The sequence below is a fragment of the Vidua macroura genome, chromosome 5, assembly GCF_024509145.1.
Source record: "Vidua macroura isolate BioBank_ID:100142 chromosome 5, ASM2450914v1, whole genome shotgun sequence".
NCBI classification, from domain to species: domain Eukaryota; kingdom Metazoa; phylum Chordata; class Aves; order Passeriformes; family Viduidae; genus Vidua; species Vidua macroura.
Genome location: NC_071575.1, coordinates 25,555,498 through 25,579,997, shown reverse-complemented (window position 1 = coordinate 25,579,997; position 24,500 = coordinate 25,555,498). Strand labels below are relative to the sequence as shown.

Below are 24,500 nucleotides of genomic sequence, written 5' to 3'. Positions count from 1 at the left end.
GCCAATGTGGAAACTTTTGTTTATACAGCTCAAAACTAACACTTTTGTTAAGTGATGATGTGTGTACATTTCTATAATCCAATGCTGTCAAGCCCTGGAGCATATCAGATAAAAAAGGGGTTATTCTAGTAAAGCATGTAGAAAATTGCAAGTCTGCAATACGATCTGTCTTTGAGCTGGTTTGCATTGTGTGCTAAATGAAGGGCTGAAATCTTATAAGGGACTTAATCATGTCATATGATCAACCACAGACAAAACATATTTTCCTTGGAAAGAAATATACGACAAGGCAGCAAGTGGAGCAGAACGCATGTGAGTTGATTGTTAATAAACAATTTAATTCCAAAGCTGCATCTTCTCTTTTCAACCACTCAGTAGGCAGCTGACCCCATCAAATGCTGAGGACCAGGTATTTGCAGACATCAATGGAGTCTTAGCCAAAGGTCCAGCCAGCCCAGCTGATACAGGTCAGCTCTTAGCTGATACAGCAATATGCTGGAACTTAGCTAGGACATACTCATCTACAGCTCTTCTTTCAAGGGCCACGTCCCATTCTGTTTCATCCCATGTATCCTACTCCACGGGTGAGCCACCACAAGGAAACAGAGCCTGGTCTGAGGAGGGAAGCAGTGATGCACTGGTTTTACTCTTCTGCAGTGCCATTGATGATGTGATTGAAGGAGAACGGAGAAAATTTGTACCCAGCTCCCACGTAGAACTTGTTCTGAAATTCCACCCTAGGGAGGAGCAGAGGGAGGCATCAGTGTTGCCTGTAGGCAGGACCTACAGCCAGCCAAGAGGCTGAAATATGGCACCCATGGGAAAAGGAAGGCTACAAGATGTTGGACTCTAAGCTGCCCGTTATGGGACCAGCAATGAGACACAGGCAGCCCAGGGAGCAATGTGGCACACATCAACTCTGACTTTCTGTCAAGCCAGACTGGAAATGCTCACTACGAGGCCAATCAGCAGAACCTTGCCTGGTAACCTGCTTCTAGCAGCTCTGAGAGCTGGGATAACCACCTGCTGGTTGCACACTGGAGGGAGACAGACACCTCCTCCTCCCTGCACAATGATAAGCACCTGCACCATGGTTTGGCAGTGTTTATGACTTGTGCTGGGACATTACTCAGTGAAAAACACCACAGCCTGGGGCTCAGGTAGGATACCAAGTCATGGTGGTGGTGAAGGGTGTTTTGTCACCTTGGTCTTGCTCACATGCTGATGGCATGTCCACACTGCACTGTCCTTGCCTGCACTGATGATCACTTAAGGCTGACGTGGGCTAACTTGGAGCTGGTTTGGCACAAAGCCTAAGAAGCCTGAAGTTCAACTTGGGCTGATGACACAAGCATGGACCCAGGTTTTCATCAGGTTTTGCACTCCAAGCTCAACTCTTGCTTCCCTTGGCAACTGTCTTGTTAGATCCTTGGGTGGGATACACAGCCAGTGGTGTGGCTGTGCTGCCTTTGGGCCTTGTCGTGCAGGTCAAAGAGGCCACAGTGGCTCTGCATATTTACCAGGACAGAACTGCAGGTTGCCATTTGCCTCACATGCTGACAGCCACCACAGGTGCAGGAGGACAAGCAGGTTGCTCCAGGGAGCAGGTCAGAGCAGGGATCTCTGAGCTCCCTTTGGAAGAGTCTCCCTCACTTCATTTGCCAAAAGCAACTAATGGTCCAATGCACTGGCCCAGCATGTCTAACCCTGTGCCCACCTGCTCCCATAGCCTGTTTCCTCCCAAAGACTGATCTGGGAAAGGCTTCAGAGGACCACTCCACGTACCAGTGCAGACGCAAGGCGTGCAGGAAGGCCGAGAGCCCCTCCATGACCAGCAGGATGGCTACCGTCAGCACGGCAAATGCTGCAAAGATGATGAAGATGGCGACAAGACCTGCCCAGCCGCTGCTGCTGAGCCCATTGTGCATCACCATGGTCCAAAGGACCTCTGACAACTCTGCAGAAGGAAACAAAAGGAAAACAGTGCTGAGCAGCAGCTATGGACAGATGCAGCATGCAGTCTGCAAGCTCATCCATTTTTCCCAGTTTGTAGAATACATATGCCCTTAGGTAAGCTTTTTAATTGCTTTATTTTATTTAGGTATCTGTTCTCCATGTAAAGCTAATGTGTATCAGCTTCCACTCCACTCCTACTGTGGAGTGCAGCTCCTAAGCTGTGCCAAGAAGTACAGCTCACCCCTGTCAATCCATGGCACACCACACCATAGCCCTCCTCCTTGCCCCCACCCCTTTCTGTTTTGTTTTTTTTTTTGTGTGCACAATTCTTTAGGGCAGGTGCAACTCCTAGCCAGAGGCATTACAGCAATATTAATAAAAAGCATTTCAGAAAAATTAAAAACATTGAAAATCTAAGTTCCAGCCTGAGGCAATTTCTAGTATTTGAGCATCTGTTTTTATCACAAATCAAGACAAAGACATTGAAATGCTGTACATTTCTCATGGAATGTGATGTTCCACTGAATGTTTCTGGGAAAAATCTCAGTGAAAATGACAAATTCCAGAAGCTCTTGAGCCAGACCTTTTCTTTCTTGTTTACTGAACAAAATCAAAATGACAGTTTCAAGTAATTTTGGCATTCATCTGTATACCCTAAGGCTATAGCAAGTGCTTCTTGGGAAAAGCAGCTAAGGCTCCCATACTGCCTTCACCTCCATGGACTGGACTACACAAGTGGACTGCACCTCCCACCATGCCACACACCATGAGGACTATTCCAGATGCGTGCTTAACAGCAGTGCACAAAAGGGGCCCCAGCCAGTGAATGCAATCAGAGCTGCCAGGGATCACCTCTGAAAACTGAGATGCCCACCATGAAACACTTGGAGAAGCAAAACATCCTGACACATAAATGTCCACAAGGAGAAACTTGGATTTCCTGAAGAAATTTGCAGGAATAGTCAAATACCAGCAGAAGCCATGACCAGCATGGTGAGGAGACTAAAGGGGGACAATCACTCACGTGCATGGGCCAAGCTCAGCGCCCAGAGTCGCAGGTAGGAGGCTGTGTTGGAGATGCAGCCAAGGCAGTATTCAATGGTGTGGATAGCTTGGTGGACAAATATGTCTCCAAAATTGAACTGAAACAACATATAAAACCGAAAAAGCTTTATTAGTTCTCACTTCAGGGCTTCCTGGTTAACAGAGCAACACTCCACCAAAGGCTCTTCATACTCCTTTCCTTGCTACATCCTAAGCAACACAAAGGTATTTCCTAGGAAAAGAGACTGCTCTGAAAAGTGTCAGTTCTGCATGATCTTCCCATACATTCCCCCTGGAGAAATACAATTCCAGTGAAAACTAAATGTGAGGGGAACAGCTCGTGTTCCACTCTTATGATTTCAAATCCTTAAATGTCAATCCAGTTGCTGCCAATCTCTGTGACTTCTTATAGAGACAGAAATTCTTATGTAAAATAGGGGCTTTCAGACTATCTGCCTATGGGCATACACATTTTGGGAGATATCACTGAATAACTGTATCTCATAATATTCATATATTTTATTCATAATAATGAATAAGCAAATCCATGAAGATTCCCTGTGACTGGGAACAGCCAGCCATGTCCACACTCAATATCGTTGATACTCCCAACTGCTACGAATATTTTTGCCACTTTTTCCTGTGTTGCTTCCTACTGTAGAAGCTCTTGACAATATCTGCCAAAGGAAGGATTCTCTCCCTAGTCAACAATTCTGGCTGCCAACTTTAAATGCTCCTTTGCAATTAAGAGGAAACAAAGGTCACTGACTCTTGGGAAAGGGTTGACCTTCTCTGGGTGCAATGTGGAAGTGAACAACCACCCCTGAGGAAACAAAAGCTTGAGGTTTGTAAAAGCTTGAGGTTTGCAAGAATGCCTGCCACCACCAGGCAAAACCAAAGGAAAAGTTTAGAGGAATTAATTCAATGAAGTTCAAACCCTATTCTGTTTGGAAACACAAACTGTTACAACAGCCTGTGTTGATATTTTGTCAGAAAGAAGGGCTGGCAACTCTGCAGAAGTCTTCTGCTTGACTGTGTGTCTTCTACTATTGTGTTTGTCTGAACAATTTTCTGCCCAAATTTTCTTACCTCTTCATCGTCACCCTCATGTCCTTCATGGCCACCACTGTGGTCTCCCTGGGAAGCTTTCTTGGAGTGACTGGTCTCTGGGACATCTACCTCATTTTCACCTCCTGAGTTTCCTGAGATGGCTTGAGAATGGATCTTTTAGAAACAAAATGCAGTATGTTTGGTTGATACTAAAATGAAGAAGTCCATGGCACAGAATAATATCCCTCAATAACTTTGTGATAGGTAACAAGTGAAGGATTATATAATGGACACAAAGACAGTTTCAACAATAGTCATCATGGACCACAGAAATTGAATATTCCAAATTGAATTGAATAATACCTAAATGCTTTCCATCCTAGAGCATTTTCCAGTGATTCCAACTATTTTGTAGCTAGTTTCTAGTGTCACAATGCACTCTGTGATCCCACCATGAGAAGACCCATCACTTTCAGCAAATGAGAAAACTGAGGTACTTTTAAAGCTGATGATCCCAATTAGATGGGTGCAAATCAAAGGAATTAGTGTCAAGTGAAAGAGCAACGAAGCCTGAGAGGATCATATGACTTGATGAAGGTCACACAGTTCTTGGATACAGGCAGAAATAAAATTCAAAGCTCTTGATTCACTTTAAATTGACAAAAACCTCTTGGCAACCTCTCTGCAATTATTATTTACAGGACTTTCCTAGAGGCCTGAATAACCTGATCTAATAGTCCTATTATACAGCATAACCAAATAGAGACCTCATGGCTTCTGTCAGGCTCTGCCTTGTCACCCTTTATAGCCTCCAGCAGGTTTCATGGGAAAGGTCTCCTGACAATATATTGTTTTCTATTGCAGCAGTAATGATTGTCACACCCGCTTTATCTTTGCTTTACCTGAATGTCAGCATAGAAAACAGACTTTGCTGCAAACATATAAATCTAGGGGAATGGAGGATGTGATCAGACAGCTAACATATGAAAATTAGGAATAGAAATATGGGGGCACAATAGGAGGTGGGTAAAACCTGTCAGATGTTCCTGGCATAAAAGCAGGAGATGGAGTCAGCCATGTCAAGCCTTCATCCAAATCCCAGAAGAATGACAAAATAAGAAATTACAGTGCAGAGGCAGGTCTCCCAGGGACCTGGCTTTCAATTATAGGTCAGAAGTGACTGGGTTGGAAAAGGTCAAGCAGCAAAACCAGCATCTCTTTCTTCAAATGGAAACATCTGTGCCCTATAAAAGGTACTCCAGCCACTAACTCTGACTATAAAGAGAAGTAAATCTTGACTGACAAGTAAAGTCCTGTTAGTGTAGTAATGGAGAGAATTAATGATCAGCTGGGAAATGGCAGCTGCTGCAGTTGTGTGTTGAGCTGTGGGCAAACCACAGAGCCCATGGGAAGGAGGGCTCTGTTAATGTGAAGGCAATCACTTAAGGAAGAAGGAACTACTAGAAAGCAGACAACAGCTTTTAAATCAAACCTCTCCAAGCACTGTTGCTGTCTCCAAGTCCTCTCCAAGGACTTTCACAGATGCCCCATTTCTACAGAGAGCAAACTAATGGTTAGTGGAGATTGTGGGTTGACAACTGAGGTCTTTTCCCTGTCTTGCCTTTACCAGCACTTCAATCTTTCTGAATCTTCTTTGGTTTTGGATAAAGCAGGTGAAAGAACTTGGTGTTAGCTTAACAAATAGGCTATGTCCTTGCCAGAAAAGCTCCTGCTTCCAGGGAAATGTTTCCTTCACTGGAGATATTCAAAAGCTGTCTGGACACAAACCTGAGTAATGAGCCCTAAGGGAACCCTATTTCAGCAGGGAGTTTGGACCAGATGACCTCCAGTGATCCCTTCCAAATTTAGCCATTCTCTAATTCTAGTTTAGATGGTTTAGACATATACATGTCCTGGGCATATGTGACGTAAAGCACACTTTGAAATTGTCAGAGAAAGCCTGAGGTCAGAGAAATGTAGAATTACATCACTGCAAAGAGGTTTTGGGGTCTGTCTCCCCAGCTTTGTCTTTGCTGTACTGAAATCCCCCCCAACTGATCCACATCCCTTACCATGTGCTGCGCTTTCAGGTGGTTGGCTCGGAGGATGAAAGGTTTAATTAGAAGCATCCAGGGAACAGCAATCAGAGCAAATATGACCAAGAAACTCTGCACTTCTTTCTGAAAGACAAAGCAACAAGAGCAAAAGTTTGCTTTACTTAATTTAGCCAACTATGTTTATGGTTAGAAACCTGAGTCTATATAATGGTAACTTTTTAACACAACAAATACAACTCAACTCCCTGTTGTATTTGTTGTATTTGGCTGTGTATCCTCTGCTTGCGAGAACATGAAAAGAAATGTATAGTGCTTAAAGCTCCAGTAAGCACATCCAGCTAGAGATAGTTGGAGACCTGGAGATGAAAGGCTTTCATGCTGAAAAGGGTTAATTTACCAAAATCCCATGCTACTGACTTGAACCTGGCTACTCAGTGTCCCAAGTCAATGTCCTAACTCTGTGTGAGTCAGTCAGGCTGCCTTGCTTTGATCAGTGTAGAAAGGCTGCAGTAACAGCCAAATCATTCTAGTCTTGCCCTGGATTTACTCCACATCTGCAATTCCAGAAGGAATTGAACCCCCATAGCTTAGGCTTGGTAACAGATTGTCCCCATAACATAACGTATTCCTACATTGCAATATGGCACCCCTATTGCTGTCCTGACGTAACTGTCTGTACTTTCAGAAAACAACAAAACAAACAAAGAAAACCTTAAACCACAGCGTCTGCATTTTTTTTTGAAGCTGGCTCAGATGTATGATCATCTTATGATTGGGCTCATACAATATTTTCATTCAGACTACCCAGGCAGATGGCACTTTCTGTTCCTGGTGGGGCAGGGGGACAGGAATATAAGAAATTGCCACCTTGGGAAAGTTTTGGGTTGTTATAACAACCCAACAGTGTTGGTTGGTTGTCCTTTGCCCAGGGCATTTTAACAGTGTTATCAAAATACTTTTTAAAGGCTGGGAAGACTGTTTTTCCAAACTCCCCTGAATCCTTCACACAGTTACTTGGGTCTGTTCAGGGCTCTCTACTAATTCTGACTCACCAGCTGTCCCTAAAATTGAGTTCATGTTGGAGTGCCCAGTGTGCAACTGTATAGATGTAGGTGCACACATGTGGCTGGATGCAGCACTTCCTTGCAAATTCTTTGTTGATGCTGCTGATGTAAAATCAATTAAAAAAAAAAAAAATCCATGTTCTGAGAATATAAATAGAGATGACTTTAAAACAAGTTCTCTTAGAGGTTATTTTTTTGCTTGCTTGTTTCTGTTTTTTTTTTGTTTTTTTTTTTTTTTTTAAGTGAACTCCCAAGACGAATTATTTCTGACAAAAATCTGCCAGAAAATCCTCTAGCTACTTCTATTTTTTTAGGAGAAAATGTCAAGTATTAAAGCTTTCCGAAGATGAAGTAGGAACTTGTCTTATAGGAAGAAAGGGAGATGTCTCTAGCATTGTGATCAGACTGCAGGACAGCATGCCTGCAATACGAAGCTTTGTATCTCTAGTCACACTTTGATTTTTTCCCCCCAATAGTATCTTCAACTGCATCATTATTCCTGTCAGAATGACACTAGGAAAGAGATTTCCTCTGCATCACTGATTGATAGCTGCTTTCTCCTCCCCGTTGACAAGACCAACACAAATACTGGAAGAATAAACTTTTCTTCTGTGACTGACACTTGTGATTGAGCTTCTGAGCCTGTATCTTTATGCCCACTTTCCACAACACCCACTGCAAACACAAAACTACAGCAGATTCAGGCTGCTTGATCCATACCTGATGCTGATACAATGGAGCATTTGAAGTGTCACTATAGTTGAACAGAAACATGTTGATAAAGTGGATGAGGATGCTTGGTGCACTCTGCGATGAATGGACATCAAAATGACACCACTTGAAAATAATCATGAAGACCAGGTAGCCAAAAAGAGAGATAATAAAAATCATCTCTGGAATGAACTGAAGGATAATGTTTATGTATTTCCTGAAGTAGCTGAAAAGAATCAGGAAAGAAAACTAGAGTTAATACCATAGATAGTAATACAAGTTTGCACCCAAGTCTGGCAGTACTTAGTTTCTGGAAAATAACCTAACAAATTTACAACTATCATTAGCCAAGAAATAAGTCCATAATTACAGGCTTTATCAGTGAAAGCCATTGTTTAAATACAAAAGCTCTGTTATACTGATTATCTTCAGATATTTGTACTTGACCTACCAGTATCTCAGCACCTCAAAAGATTATTACACTGAAAAAATAGACAATTAAAAGACAATTTTAAAAAAATGTCTTATTCATAAAGTTGAGCATTATATGCTGAGAAAAGTCAGAACCAGGTGTAGTACCAATCCTGTAGGGATCCTCTGTTCTCTCAAATACTTTGTGTCCTTGAAGGTGACTACACACATTACAGCTTTGGAGAGTCTCTCAACACAATAGTGTCAGCCACTGCACTCTATCACCATTTTTTATTTGTTGTTGGAAAACATAAAGGCAGAGACATAGACAAGTACACCCAGAAATCCTGACCAAGAGCTGCTAAGCTAGGTGAAATGCACACACTCTGCAAGATTTCAGTGTGTTTTGGTTTAGGCCAAAAGAGCTTGTCTTTCAGGAGAAAAATTGTCAATAATGGGAGGTGCTACATCTTTTTAATTTGATGTGCTTCCATATTTCTGCAGAATTGAGAATATAAGAAAGTAAGTTAAAAAGAGAGTTTATTGAAGAAAATACCTGCAATGTTCTGGCTGTCCTTTGGACTTAGCACTGTATATTAACCATGGTGTGAGTCAGCCACTGTATGGGACATTTCTACTCACACAAGGGAAAGGTCAAAGTCCAAAATATGACTTTCTCTCAATGAAGGACACCAGTTTAGTGATTAGGACTTGTGTGCTGCTGCAGCAACAGGCTTCCTGAAATGAACTTACATGTGGTTGAAGAGACTGAGTATCACCCCAAAAATCATGTGCACAATCCCTATGACAACCGACATCTTCATTTTGTAAGAGTTCAGGAAAGTCAGCTTGTTCGATGCAACATTCCAGATCTTTGGGTAAAGGAACAGGGAGAGAGAGAGAACATGATTTTCAGGTGTTTGATCAATAAAAGGCTTTGGCACCATCAATTTACTCCTACCAGTTCTAGTAAGAGGGTAGCAATGCACAGAAATCTAGAGGTTCCTTTTATTACTTTTCTCTCTGCCAAGGTATTAATCTAAAATGTATAAAGTATTAGACTCGTTTAACTAAGGAAATAACAAGGATATAAAATGATCCTATGACTTTGCTTCAGTCCTCCAGAAATCACTGCAAAGGCTGGTAGCAGAACCTAGATCTTTTCTGTGTCATTTCCTCTCCTTAGGCTGAGTCATCTTCTTTAGCAAAAGTGGAAAGGCGTGAGAAAATCCCTCCTGCTGCAACCAAAATTAGTTCCACCCTCACCAGAGAAGTACTGAGGACAGAGCATTTTCAAACTTTTTGTTTGAACAGAAAAAACTCCTTTCAATTATTTGGCCATAGAAATCCACTTACTGCCTGCCTCTCTGCACTAAATTTTAAGTTACATTAGGACATACATCCCTTCTCAGTCCTGCCTTTTGTATGCTACAGAGCTTCGGGGTTGCTTCTCCTTCCTTCTCAAACTTCCTGGACCCTAAAGTATTCTGTCCTCAGAGACAGTAAGTAGACACCACTTTTGAGACACTAAGTATAGTACCTGAAGAGAAAGGAGGAAGACAGGATTATTTGGAGGGCAAACCATTAGCTTTTGCATGTTTGTTGGACATGCTTTGCCTCTTCTCTGGATACCAAAGATACTGCCTAGCTTCCTCATCTCAGGGTGACTTTTTTTTTTCCCCAAGATACACCTCAGTCATCCCAGCAGGATTTGCAAAATGCAAAGAGCCATCCATCCTTCAGGGAAAATGACGCAGATAGTCTCCTCAGAGATTATCTGGAAGTTGGTGCTTCCCATCCACCCCTTCCCTGCCATCACTTGTTCAGTCATTCTTCCCTCCCAGCCAGGACTTTTACACTCTTGAACAGGGAGAAGCCAGGCTGGAAGAGGTAGTTTAGGTCAAAATAAATTAGACATGTATCAGGGCAACAGGCAGAAAACTCAGCTGCTTCTGACGTGATTTTCTAAACCAGACTGCCCACATCCTGGGCAAAACTTTAGAGCTGAGTTTATAAAAAACTGTCTACAAGGTCAGTATCTCTGAAAACCACAGGAGGACAGAGATCCTTTGGGTGACCATTTGAAATGAGAGTGCAACCAGCAGGGATGGGGGTTATTTGAGTAATATGAAGATTGAAACAGGAAAGCTTGATGTGAAAAAGTATATTTCAATACATGATAAAGACAGAATAGCAAGAAAAATGGAAATAGGACACAGAGAAGAAAATATGGCTAAGTTAAATAATACTGACATTTATTTCATATACCATGCAACAAATAGACTGCATGAAATTTGGAAGTTTGCCTTCAAACTGGTGAGGTATCTCTGGAATGGGTTAAGTACTCAGGTAAGGAAACAGAGTCCAGCAGATGTGTGGTAGAAAAGAGACTGTAGCACAAGACCACTCGAGGAAAATCGAACTTCCTTCCTGCTTACCATTTTGCTGCTGCCTGTACAGAGCTGTTAGCAATATATTAATTGTTAATTGCTAAAGGAAAGCATCAGAAGGACTGATGAATGGGAGGGTGAGTGGTGGTTAATGAAGTTGTATTGAATAGTGTGGTACCTCAGCACGATGTAAATAGTACAGAATAAGGGGTGGAACGGGCTGATTTTGCCTGGGTTAGAGATATTCTTCTTCATAGTGGCTGGTATGGGGGTGTATTTTGGATTTGTAAACACAGGGCAGGTAGTGTGGAGATGTTTTTGTTATTGCTGAGCAGGGTTTATGCAGAGCCAAGGCCTTTGCTGCTTTTCATGAGGCTGGTGAGGAACTGGGGGTGCACAGGAGGCTGGGAGCAGACAGAGCCAGAGCAGGTGACCCAAACTGACCAAAGGAATATTCCAGACCGTATGACATCATGCTCAGTGTATAAAGTGGAGGGAAGAGGGAGGAAGGGGGGATGTTTGGAGTGATGGTGTTTGTCCTCCCAAGTCACCATCACGTGTGATGGGACCCTCATCTCCTGGAGATGGTTCAACTCCTGCCTGCCCATGGAAGAGATGACTTAATTCTTTACTTGTGTGCACAGCTTTTGCTTTCCCTGTTAAACTGTCTGTATCTCCACTCATGGGTTTTCCAGCTTTCACCCAATTCTCTCCCTGATCCCACTGGTAAGGGAGTGAGTGAGGGGCTGTGCGGGGCTTGGCTGCTGGCTGGGATTAAACCACAACAACAATGTAAGGGACAAAGAGCAAGAAGTGAAAAGCACAGCTTCAGGAGAGAGTGCAGGGAGCTACTGATGTACCTGATATGTAGAAACAGGATGGAAATACAAATTATCTTAGAGCAATTTAATTTAATTACCGGATCTATTCCAAATGGATATGGATTTCCAGAGTAGACTCCTGGGACTGCTGGATCCAACTGCAGCACTGTATTGTCTAGAAGCACATCCTTACTACAAGAGAAAAGGGAAATTACCTTTGCAGCTCACAGTATATTTATGTGAGGTGTGCTGAGGACTACCACAGGATATCTGTAGTTGACTCCAGCCTTTCTGTGACCTGTTATTCTGCACTTGTGTGCATGTAAATGGGTCCCACACAATGGCAGCCTCCCTCACACTGATAATTCTCTATGCATCAGTCCTGGACACCTGCAGATTTTTATGCACATCAGTGCCTGAACAAACAGGCGTGTTCGCAGGGACTCTACATTTCCATTTCAATAGTCAGTTCATCTGTGTGTGTCAGACAAAACCTCTGATTCATTCATGGCTGCATCCACAGCAGGGAGTCTTTCCCTTCCCCACACAGGCAATCTCTCTTTCCAAGTCTACATGCTCCATTTGGTGTGTTTTTACCTCCTTCCTACATTTAACACTTACTTCCAAGTGTTATTTTTAAACATGGGGATGATATGCCAGGAAGAACCAAAGAAGTTGAATGATTTGGAGAAGCAGTCATTGTAGATGAAGCCAGTGTACATGGAGAATATGCCCATGAGCAGGATCAGGTAGCGCCCGCTGAAAAAGGTGTTCCAGATCTGCAGGGGGAGAAGGCAGTGCCAGTGACCAGAGTACCTGCAGGTCCATCAATTGGTGGGCCTCAACCAACAGTAGACATGATTGTACTAGTCTGTGTATATACAAATATTCATAGAAAATTTTGGGTCCCTTAGGCCCTCTGTGTATGAGTAGGTAGAAGTGCCAAAACCTCTGCATCACAGGTATCTTTGAACCATCTCCACACAGCCTTTGAGAGGCTGGATATCCCCTTTATCCAATGGGGCTGATGTGCTGATAGGGTGCACCCCTGGTACTCACCTCATTAGTGCTTTTCTGGGCCAGAAGGCTCTTCTCATTAATGACCATCCAGAGTGCGAAGCCCAGCATGACAGCGCCATGGCCACAGTCCCCAAACATCACCGCAAACAAGAAGGGGAAAGTAATGATGGTGTAGGGAGCTGCAGGAGGAAAAGGTCAAGAAGCTCAGCTCCCTCTAAACAAAAAGGCTTCATCAAAGAAGCAGTCTACTCCATCAGGCCATTCCTTACAGGTACTGCCCTAAAAGGCCTCCTCAATTCCTTCCCTACACACCAGGCAGTCAGATCTAGTGCAGAACTAGCTTTACCATCACAAAGAATGTTCAGTTGTATGACCTGTACCTTCCTTGCAGTTTTATCCTTTGTTTCTTGCCTCACCATAATAAACACCATGTGTAGACAACTGCATTCTGTTTTGCAACACAAAAATGTATTTGAAGGTTACTATCATGTTTCTCAATCTACTCAGCTTCAACAACTTGAGTTAATCTCACCTTTTCACACAGGTCCCCATTTCTAGGTTTCTATTAATTCTCAGTGGTCTGAAATTCTCTACCATTGTTTCAAACTTTTGTCAGGTCCTTTTGGCCTTTTTTGCCTCAATACAGTGAGCTCAACTTACATTTCCCTTATGAGCTTAGTTCTTTTCCTCAGAACAGCTACCTAACCATTTGTTCTCCATCCTGTATTTATATAGTTCCTTATTTCCATCGCAATCATTCATTGAAGACCAACAGCCAAATTTCTTTGCCTGAGAAAATCCATGCCTATACACCAAACAGCTCCAATATGGTTCAGATTTCTCAATCAGCAGCAAGTACATTTTTGAGGATAGTGAGGGAACTCAAAGGCTTTACTTCTGCTCATGCAAACCAGATGCATGCAGTTGAGTGTTTCTCACCTGGGTTCATCTCCCTGTAGTTGCCCACACCATATGCATCCACGATGTTCTGAAATCCAGCTGTGAACTTGTTGGTCCTGTTGAAGGTGGGTGGTGCCATCCTGGTGTGTATGGCAGTGAGGATGGGGGCAATCGTGGAGCCACTGCGTTCCTGCAAGCCCAGTGACAAGGACAGACATTGAGCAGATAGAAGAATTGGCCCCACAACACCACTTCTGGCTCAAGGGTCTGTCACAAACCTGCTAACATTTAATGCTGACCTTAAGCTCTGTCAAAAGATGAAAGGTCAAGTGACAATGGGACAACCTCAACTTAAAACAGAAAAGGGAGCTCCACATTACAGTAACAGACCTGTCTGAACATATGCTCAACATATAAACAATTCAGTGCAGGTGAGAGCCTCAAGGACCCAAAATGTTGCTCTCTTACCATTCCTTGATGGAGAGCTCTTTTTATCCGGTCAGCATCAGCCACTGGGAACCAGATCTCTGCAATGACACACTGCTGGGTGACGTCAATGTTACAGCAATTCAGGATGTGGTAGATGGCCTTGATTTTCTTCACCTTGATCCCCCAGGACCACAAGTTGGCTGCTGCCTCATGCAGCAGTCGTTGGCGGTGGGATTCGGTTTGTGTTATCACCTGTAAGCACAACACAGGGCAACACTCAAGATAGGGAAGCACAGGGGGCATGATCTACTCAGTTAATTGGAGAGGACAGGTGGAAGAGGGTTGATGCAAAGGAACTGTTTGTATGAATGCGTGAGGTATCCTGGAGAGCAGCGTCTGCAGGTGTAGACACAGGTGCACAGTGCTGCTCACCAAGAATTCTCCCTGCATGGTCCTGAGTCACTTTAAGTGTAGAGGGGACCACTGGGCGTTACTGAGCTGTGGGATTGGCTCCCTACCCAGTTGCTTACAGACTGGCCACATCTCACCACGTGCTCCCAAGCTGCCGTCTCCTGCAGGCAGCTCTGTGCTACAAACTTGGGGCATACCACACCCATGAGTAGAACTACAGTTATGGTCTTGAGACCTCCATGCATCATGTGGCCACCACAGTGCTGCTGCGTAAGTGAACGATGGAGATAATGAGATAATGTGTCAAGAAGACAATCTGTGTAGTCTGCAACATGGTTTCAGACAGGACAAATATTTGTGCAGGTCTCACTTGTAGGGTTCAGTCCTCAGTAAAGCCACTGCCACTTACTGTGTTTAAATCCTCTATTCTTGTGTTGACTCCATCAAGCATTTCTCGGCGCTCGGTGGCAGACTCTGGACAAGGATAGACTGTGGCACGAAATCTAGTCTCATTAAGAGAGAGTTGAAAAACACCGGTTATTTGACTGAGTTTTCTTCCTCTGTACTCTTCTCAGCTCAAAGGCAGGGAAACTGGACTTCATTCCTGACTCAGCAGTATACTCACATACCAGAAAGTTGCACTTGGTCTCACAGAAAGGTACAAATAGGTACTGTTATCCTTTGATGAGAATAAGGATCTCTTTCCCTGCTGTAGCTGAAAAACCCTCCTTGTCTTAGGTGATACAAGGACCTGATGTCATACAGAGGTCAGCACTAGCATATAGGCACCTTTCTTCTGTCCACAAGCTGCTTGAATTGTGAGGAGACTCAAGAAAAACCCACCCTGGCAAAGGCAGCCTCGCTAACACAGTAGCCAACAGATGTCCCTCTTGCATCGAGGTTGGAAAAATACCATGTCGGTCTCTGCACTACCCTCCTGCAGGCATGGGAGAAGGCATCAGCTGAGCTACTGCTGCACTGCAAGCAAACGCCCTTTGTGCAGGCAGGCTGCGTAAGTAAATAGCCCTGTAAAAACAAACAAGCAAGCAAGCAAACAAACAAAAGGACTGTATTTCCAGGATAAAATAGGAGAATGGCTGTATTTTCTGGTCCACCTGTTTGGCTAGACACCTTGGGAACAAGAGAAGGATGGGTAAAGGGTTTTAAACACCTGAGAGCGGTATCTGTTACATCAGTTTAGGTAACCAGTATGAAAGCTTTTATAAGCTTACCCCCCAGGTTCTGTTTGGAAGATTCAGCGGGTTTGTTTAGTGTGGTATAAGAAGGACTAATGTGTAATTCTATCATGAGTGAAGGTCTTAGCTCCATGCAGGTACTGCTTCACGGAACTCGATCTTCTCTAGCACAGCTGCAGGTCACTGGTGTAAAGGTGCTTCCACCAGCACAGCACACTGCACTGTTGTACAGTCTATGATTCCAGCACAGACAACTAGAAATTAGTCGTAAGTCTCTCTGAGAAGTGTGCAGCTACCTGCCCTGCCTGCAAAGCAAGTCCCAGAGTACTCTTCATGCACAACAGCAGGCATAAGGAGTTTCCCCCAGGACCATACAGGCCACAGGGTGCACTGCTGCTGTTTTCTGCCTGCAAGCCTGAGCTGAGCTGAGGTGCTGCCATAACTAAATTAGCAGACATCCCTCCTTTTTTTTTACTGCTTGGCTTGTTCAGTTATATCTAGTGCATGTGCCACCCCTGCCACTTGGATACTGCCTATCAGATCTGCAAGAAGAGATCATTCCTCTTTGCAGAGCAGAGATCTCCTGCCCCTGACCTAAGGCAACACATTTCCACCATCCTTCCGTGGATATGCTGAATTAGGATTGCTGAAGGGCTGTCTTTCTGCACGTGACATGAATTAAAAGATGTAACAGGGTCATAGGGGTCTTAAGAGACCTGCTTAAGAGACAAAAATGTACAGGCTCTGTGTACAGATAAGCATCATACTCTGGCTTTGTCTGAGAGCAGGATATTTCACCACCTGCTCTATAAAATCAGTTCCAGCACACATACAAGTGAGTACAGTTGCAAATTGAACAAAACATGCTGCAGTTTCCTAGAGATCAGTCCAGAGCTGTGTGTAATGACAGCACGTGCTCTTCAGCTAAACTTCCCTTTCCAGAATTGAATTTCTCCTCACTCAACACCTGGTATTCATTTCCAAAGGTTATTCACCCTACCTAATTATTTCCATCTTCTTATTCTTCACAGCTCTTAGTTCATCTTTAATAAGGATTTTTAATCAAACTTGAAAGCTCATTCCTCCATACTATACAGTTCCCCCATCCCCAATAACGTTATTGCAGCAGTGCTGCTTTGATCTTTTAACAGACATTTTGCATACTGAGTATCAGCTTTGCCCTAATGGCACAGACATCTCTGAAAGCTCCAGGAGAATTCAGCAGGGAATCCTTACATTGATAAACTCAGCTTAGTATTCACATTAGTACTGAGGCAGCTGCAAGAAAAGGAGGAAAAGAAAAATTCTTACGTTTTCCTCCTTCCTGCTCCCTCTACACCTTTCACTAATAAATTTGTGCATGGACTTAATGCTCATGAAATTGGCAGACTAATGTTACCAATTAGAGTCAAGCAGGGACTACAAGTGTAACCTGAGGCACACAGCTCTGCAAACAAATCTTAGCCTGCCTTGCAGGAGGCTGGCTTAGACCAGTCCCATGATTTTTGCGGGATATTTACTTGTCATGAATGATGACGTAGTGCTAAGCAGAAATATCCTGCTGGGGCTAGAATGACACTGCCATCTGCTTTAGATATAGTCAACCCTGCCTAAAAGGTGGACCAGACTAAAATGTCTTGGCCTGGGTGCCAGGGCCAGCTGATGGCCCACAGACCACAAAAGGAGTGTCAGAGGATTAATACATTTAGAAATCTGCCACACAGGAAAACATCCATATAGATGGGCATATTAGCAACCAAAAATTTTGAAAGGAAGAAAGAACAAAAAAGATTACTTCATTAGCACTGCAAAGAGAGTTCTGTGGATTTGTTTTTGGTAGTTGTAGTTTCCTTCAGTTGCAAAGGCCTGAGAGAAACCAGTCTAAGTTCCTTCCTACAAATCTACAACCACATACATCTGCAATACTAGCTCCTAGAAACTTTGCACACCACAACCTCCCTGTAGGGATCTGCTCACATTTCCAGCACTGCCTGACCCCTACCTGCAGAAGGTTCTGCCTATGGTGTGGGTGATTTTTGTGTCAATCAAAAAAAGGCTTTGGCTTTTGACTGCAGGGAATTTTAAATGTTGCCGAGGGAAAAAAAAAAAAAAAAAGACATCCAAAATGAGGAGCTTTCAGCACTCTGTGGGCAACCCCAGCCAGTTCTAAATGTATGACCTGGTGACTTCTTGCAAGGCCATTGGCACAGGGGAAAATCCAATGGGAAGCATTCCCCACCAGTAACTGCTCATGCAGAAGGGGAGAAGGGGTCTGAACAGCATATAAAAAGCAGGCAAAGAAATGAGGCATAAGAGGGACATGGGCCTCATGAAGCAAGTCCAAAGAAGGGCCACAAAGATGCTCAGAGGGATGAAGCACTTCTGCTATGAGGAGAGGTAGAGAAAATTGGGGTTGTTCAGCCTGGAGAAGGAAAGGCTCCAGGGAGGAGCCTTCCAGTACCTAAAGAGGCCTACAAGAAAGCTGGAGAGGGACCTTTTACAAGGGCATGTAGTGACAGGACATAGGGGGAATAGCTTTAAACTGAGAGTAGGTTTAGGTTGAATATTAGGAAAAATTCTTTACTGTGAGGGTGGTGAGGCACTGGCACAGGGTGCCACAGAGAAGCTGGGGATGCCCCATCCTTGGCAGTGTTCAAGGCCAGGCTGGATGGGGCTTTGAACAACCTGGTCTACTGGAAGGTGTCCCTGCCTATGGCAGGGGAGTTGGAATGAAATGATCTTTAAAATTCCTTCCAACCCACATTGTTCTATCATTCTATTATATGCAGGAAATTGAAATCCAGAAAGAGAATGAGGCTTGCTGAAAAGTCAAAGACACTGGCAGCAGCAGACTGATCCTGCACAATGGCTACGGCAGAACTCCCTCTATGTCTGAGCTTCAGGATCAGAAATCAGTGACTGAGAGCTGGGAGTTTTCCCTCATGTCCATGACTGCTTCATAGACAGATGCTCACCTCAGGAGGGCTGAATTTCCCTCTGGATGGGCATTGCCCTCCACTGCTCATAGAAGGTACCTTGGAGGACCCCATTTGCAATGCAGGAATTGCTAACAGACCCCAGGGTTCTGTCACTTCTTGGGACTGAAGTCAGTCATGACAGCTGGATGAAAGATCTACCTGCTTTTATTCTGATTAAAGGTGGGATGTAAGGAAAGACCTGCCCTGAGTGCAGATGTCAGGGAAGAGCAATTGCTCAGCCTCTCCCTGCAGGCTCTTGGCTGGCCTTGCCTGGCTGAGGGGCTATACCTGAAATGGGTTTGGTGACAGCAGACAGATCCTCTCATCAAATCTGATTTACACTGCAACAAAGCTCATTGGTCATCAGCATTATGAAAGAGTAACAAAATATTCAACCTGAATTACCTTTTCAAGATACTTAACAGGGTGGAAACAAGTCAGGCTGTATGAAGCTTTCATTTCTCTCCTGGGCTCTGTCTCTGATTACACAGATATTGCTCAAAGGCCTTGGGAAAGGGTTGAATAAACTACAGCACCATCTTTTATGAAGAAATGCAGAATGGCTTGAGAGCAAATTGGGGATTACCATGTTTCCAGTCCTCAAGTTAAGGCCCCTGATTTTCAGGGGAAGCGTGCTGAGTATTTTTTAAACAGTCCCCTTTTAGATGTCCCAAGTAAAAAACCTAGCAGCTGAAGCTCTCAAGAGTTGTATGCCAGTTTGGAAAATGTAGGACCTTGAGTTCCAAGTGCCAAGGTGATGGATGTCTTTCATGATTAGGAGCAGCAGAGCTGAGGAGGGGAAGGGAGGTTGGTTGCAGAACTGACAGCTGGAGATCTGATATTTATCTCCAAATTCAGCCAGCCCGGACTGCCAATAACCACTTTTAAGGGAGTCATTGTGGCTTGCCCACAGGCCTGCCTTACCCATCACAAATCTTCTTGATTTTTTGTTTAAGCTGCTCTCCTTGATAGAAGATAATGAACACATTCTTCTTCACCTCTTCTCTCTGCAACACACAATTCAAGCAGAATTTAACTCACCCGGAGTCCAGTGCAGAAAAGTTGGTATCATTTTTTTGGCAGCCTCTTCACTGGTTGTTTTACTCCCCATCCCCAGTTTCCCATCAGCAATGTTTTCCCCAGATGCTCTTTCAGGAAACAGGCATGGGCAGCAGCTCTGGGTTATGGGGGAAGGAGCAATGTGGAGCAGAGGGGACAGAGTTCCACTGGGGCACGGGGCTCACCCCAGAGACACCAAGGGGAATTGGCCCTTCAAGGCTAATTCCAGGTGGGGACAGCCCCAGTCCACTTCCATGGTGGTCCCTGTAATACAGCTGCCCTGTGAGGCCTCATGTGCATCTTGACAGGCAGGAAAAGAAAACCACCTCAACAGTAGCAAAAGGGGAAAGCAATGTCAGAGAAACTTCTGCCATCCTCAAACTGTCCCACACTTGCCCTACAGGCTGCCCTCAGACACCGAGCTCTGGAGAGGCAGCCAGTGCTGCAGCACGGTCCAGGTCACCAGTTTTGTGTCTACAGGTCACAAGCATTCACACAGGGCAGAGCAAGGCACAACCAGGTTGGTACCTACTGTCACAGGGTCCTCCATGGGGGTGTCCATTTCTGTGTACCTCAGGTAGATGTTTCCCCTGCAGGCTCGCCACAGTAAACGCTCAAAGGGGATCATCCTTTCCCTCTTTATTACCCCTGCTGTGAATCTGAGCACAGTTACAAGATAAATTAATTACAAGCTCATTCCATGCCTTCTAGGACCTGTAGCATACATGATTTCACAAGCCCTTTGTTTTCTAGTCTGTGCTAGCCAGGGCTAGCTGCAGGCACTTCTAGGAAAACCTTCCCTGCTCAAGCCTGGTTTTTATCTCAATCTACTGACTTTATCCTGTGGTTCTTTCTTTAAAAAAAATAACTTTCCTAGATCAGGTGATGGTGAAGAGAAAATTCTGGCTAGAAATGGAAGAATGGAGAGATGCCTAAAGTCACACAACAAGAGTGTTAGAATGGCAGAGGGAGGAGGTAGAAATTTTGAAGTATTGGTTTATCTTTACTCTCCTGTTTTCCTTCTCTGAGAAAGCATCAGACAGCAGCCCAGTGCAGTACCATGGCTTTTTCTGTGGTTAGACATCCATCCATGAGGACCAGGCTGGTAGCCAGATGCCTGAGTCCAGAAGTCATGGGTGAGATGCCTTAAGATAGCAATTTTCAGTCAATACCTACTAAGGGATCACTGGGATTGGTGGCTTGGAAGCAGAAGTCCATTTGTACCACTGACCCATAACCTGACCATAGTTCTGATGATAATTTCTGAGGACAGTCACTCTCTTATCTTCATGAAGCAGCTGTGCAGAGGAGGCTGGTGAGCACCCTCAACTAAGAAGCTGAAGGAAGCTGTGCCAGTGTTACAGCAATGCAGAACAGGTGGGAAGTTTGGCCAAGCTGGAGGCCATCACCAATACACACCCCAGCTTGGCAGCTGCAGCAGCAGGAGTGCTTCTCAGCTCCAGCAGCCCCGATGTGTCTTCACTGAAGAAATCATCTGGCAGATTGGTTTCTGCCTGGAAAACATTCGTTTTAAAAAACACTCTTCAGCATTGCCAGTTTGAAAACTGTTTTCACATTTTTCTCTTAAAAATTTTCCCCAAAGGTAGCTTTCCATGGAGATTTATAAGACCAAAGGAAAACCAATAAAAATAAGCTATATCTTAGCAATGGAAAACTATAAATGCTATTTTCAAAGAGATCTGTGAGCTAAGTTTTTAAGCCCCACTGACTCACAGAGCAATGCAGGCTCCAAAGTGACTGAGATGTTTTTGCAAACCTCATCATGGCTTGTAGTAAAGACTTCTAAAAGCAACATACATCAAATGAAAGTGTGTGTATTTTTAAGAACCTTCCACCTCTCTGTTGGAAGAGCAAAGAGGCCTCTCACCTCAAAGAAGTCCTGGGTTTTCTTCAGCAGATGTTTGAGCTCTGTCAGCTCAAGGAAGTTCTGCTTCAGTGTTTGCTGGTTCTGGTTGGCCTCCAGCAGCTCGGCTTCAAGTTTCTCTAGCACTGTCTGTTTAGGGTCCAAGCACACCCAGAGAAACTTAAGCAGATCAGTGGCTCTTTCCCAAGCTGATACCAAATCTCAAACAATAGTTTTTGGTTTTTTATTTTGTTGGGTTTTTTTGGGTTTTTTTTTGTTTTGTTTCGTTTTGTTTTTTAAGGGAGAATACAGAAATATTCAACAAACACTTTGATAAACACTTTTTATAAGAAGATATTCATCAATGCCAATGCATCGTTTTTCCATTGCAAACATTCCCTCATGGGTGTGTTGTCCTCTTCTGGCACGGGAGTTCTGATGCCCCTCACCCAAGCACAGGCAGGTAGGTGTGTGTGTGGTGTAGGTGTCTCAGCCTGGCTGGGTATCTCTGTGGTTCCTCACAGACATCTCACACCCCAGAATGACTGGCTGTCATTTTATTGACTTTGTAGTTGCTTTTGTAAGCAACCTACATTAGTTTAGGTTCATTAGCTATAGGCCAAAAATTAGGTGTTGACATGGGGCTGGGAATACACCAGGAAACCAAATTGCTTGTGAAGCTGAAGCCCTTGGAAAGCTTGATTTTCCTTTCTAGTCATCTATATATGCAGTATTTTAAAATTACCCTGTCAGTAAATTTTGCTACCAGCTGGGCTAGAATAAAGCATCCTGTACAAATCCAAAAGGTAGGCCCAAGTATTTGTGCCAGACCCCAGTATCACAAACATACTCCCATCAGGACAGGCAGTCCTGGGATTTTTATGCAGTGAAGCGGGTTCTAACATCAGGTCTCTTGATAAAACACCAAACCCTTCTTATCCTCTCCTACAGGATGATGGGGGCATTCTGTGGAAGTAATACTTTTTCATTACTATGTGGGACCAGAGGGATGTTTCACAGGGCATGGTAAGAAGACTGGGCTCCTTTAGAAACCTGCAGCAGGACCAGCCTCAACCTAAGTGCTGAGGCAGCAACTTGGGGAGCACCTCCTTGGGCAGGGAGTTGTGCCAGCCTCAGGCACCAGACTCTTCCTTTCAGGGAGGGCTCTATTGAGCACATTACACAGACAGCCTGGCGCACAACCCTCTCCTGGGTCCACTCCAAATTCTGTACCTCCATATCAATCATTTCCCGAGGCAGGGGTGTCTCTGGGTACTTTTCTCCTTTGACTATCTCAACATTATCTTCCATCTCATTTTCCAGAAAACCTGCAAGGAAAGGGCACAGCAGTCTCAACACAGAATCAACCTGGTGCATCATCCTGGTCAGGACCAAGGCATCCCATGGAGCTGTGACAAGATTAAGTGATAAATGAGGGCCATCATCCCAATGCATATACACAGCCACCAAGGAATGAACACCCCCAGCCTCCTTTCTCAGTGGAGGTGCTGTTTCTTCTGATGTCACGGTGCCCACTCCCATGTGGGCAGCCCTCAGCCCTGGCACAAGTGGTCACCCCTTTATTTGGGGCAGTGAGTAAGGCATGTAGAAAACTCACGTTCCACTGCTTTGCCCAACAATGCCAAGTGCTGCCACCATGGGTAGAGTGGGCACCAGCATTGTGGTGGGGAGAGTGTAGAGTTCCCAGGATATCCACGGGACATCCACAGGACAGTGGGAATCAGGAGCTCTGCTGCTTGGGTTTTAACGACTTATCCCAAGGCTGAAGCCCTTGGCCAGAAGAAGTGTGTTCCAACACTTGGTGCACTGGTGTAAGAGTCAGGTTATCTGGACCAGCCTCCTGCCCAGCCCCAGATATATCCTGTGATTTTATAAAAGCTAATTAACAGTTTTAAGTTCAGTTAACCATTTTCAAAACAAGGGCAACAAATTATTGCCCATATGGGGTGAAGTGGTAATTAGCTGACGCATGGAAAACATTTCCAGGGGCTCAGATGAAAACATCACCATTTTGCCACTAATTCTGTTCCCCAGTGTGAGAGCACTTAAAGAAATAAATCCCACACCACCAGTTGGCAGGAAGCCGATTGCATTTGACAAGCATTTACTTACGCAGGATTCTCTCTAAGGATTCACACCTTCTCACTTCATTCACAAACTTTCTCTGGAAGCTGTTGACATTCACATTCAGCTAAAAACAGGAGGGAAAACAAGCCTGGGGCTGAAGGCTGCACAGTGCTGTGCTCAGTTTTTGACATCAGCAGAGAACGAGTGCCTTTGGCGTGGATGGCAAACACCACTGTGTCAGAGAGGGTCCTACTGGCAGGGCAGTACTGTGGGCTTCCTCATGGCCCAGGACCTGGTGGCCTCCCCCACAACCTTGTTATGACAGCAGGAGGCACAGAGGGGCCTTCATGGAGACACTTCTGTGTCCTGGTGGTGCAAAGGATTGCTCTAAGGCTGTGCAGAGGGCATGCAGAGCACTGGGTGAGGACTCAGGGATGGGTGGGGTCTTGGTGTGATGTTCGGGTTTCAGATCAGCCTTGGGGAAATCCCGCTCTCACCATGGACTTTTTGGCCTCCCTACAGGTGCATCTTTCCTAAGTGCTTTGAGGAAAGGACAAGCACACCCTGTGGCACATCTCCAACAGCTCAGCATGCCAGCCAGGCACTACTCACATCTCTGAACTGGACCAGCCCCAGCTCCCCGAGCTCAGCCACGCAGCAGTAGGCAGCCTCCACCTGCAGGAAGAGCTGCCTCAGGCTCATCTCCTCACTCCGGAAGATGGAGGCCATCCCGCCTGCTCTTCTCTGGCCTGGAAGGCCCTGGGAGTCCTTGTGGTAGCAGCACGGCCTTCCTTGCCCGAGCAGGTGCAGGAAGGTACCAAGCTCTGCAGGAACATTGGGGTCACTGAGTCAAAGTGCTGGGACATAACCCAGTGCTGCCCACTGGATTTTCCTTCAAAAGGGTTTCTTCCCCTTCTAAGAGCCTCCTTGAACCCACATGAGGCTTCATCCCACCAGAGCAGTGATAAATGCTAAGGTGTGTGTGTGCCACAGGGAAAAGGGAGAGTCACCAGTCTCCTGAGACAAATGATGAGCAAATACCCTGCCCTGT

At 44.7% G+C, this 24,500-nt stretch overlaps 1 protein-coding gene across 1 annotated transcript; it reads right to left on the bottom strand.

Annotated features, from left to right (window-relative positions):
- Positions 1 to 297: 297 nt before the first annotated feature.
- On the bottom strand, positions 298 to 24,284 carry ATP6V0A4 (ATPase H+ transporting V0 subunit a4). Its single transcript, XM_053978323.1, has 20 exons — positions 24,062 to 24,284; positions 23,495 to 23,573; positions 22,595 to 22,689; positions 21,386 to 21,511; positions 20,917 to 21,011; positions 20,030 to 20,156; positions 19,363 to 19,445; positions 14,674 to 14,767; positions 13,893 to 14,105; positions 13,464 to 13,614; positions 12,564 to 12,703; positions 12,126 to 12,283; positions 11,603 to 11,696; positions 9,047 to 9,165; positions 7,892 to 8,108; positions 6,123 to 6,230; positions 4,090 to 4,224; positions 2,981 to 3,098; positions 1,786 to 1,957; positions 298 to 737 (listed from the first exon to the last, which is right to left on the bottom strand). The coding sequence occupies exons 1-20, from the start codon at positions 24,176 to 24,178 to the stop codon at positions 644 to 646; spliced, it is 2,535 nt and encodes an 844-aa protein (XP_053834298.1). The 5' UTR covers positions 24,179 to 24,284; the 3' UTR covers positions 298 to 643.
- Between the last annotated feature and the right edge of the window lie 216 nt (positions 24,285 to 24,500).

Coding starts and splice junctions, on each gene's coding strand:
- ATP6V0A4 (XM_053978323.1), bottom strand. CDS start 24,178: ATGGCCTCCATCTTCCGGAGTGAGGAGATGAGCCTGAGGCAGCTCTTC. Junction 9,166..11,602: donor ATCCATTTGGAATAGATCCG/GTAATTAAATTA, acceptor CTTTACCCAAAG/ATCTGGAATGTTGCATCGAA. Junction 4,225..6,122: donor ACCTGAAAGCGCAGCACATG/GTAAGGGATGTG, acceptor TGTTTCTAAAAG/ATCCATTCTCAAGCCATCTC.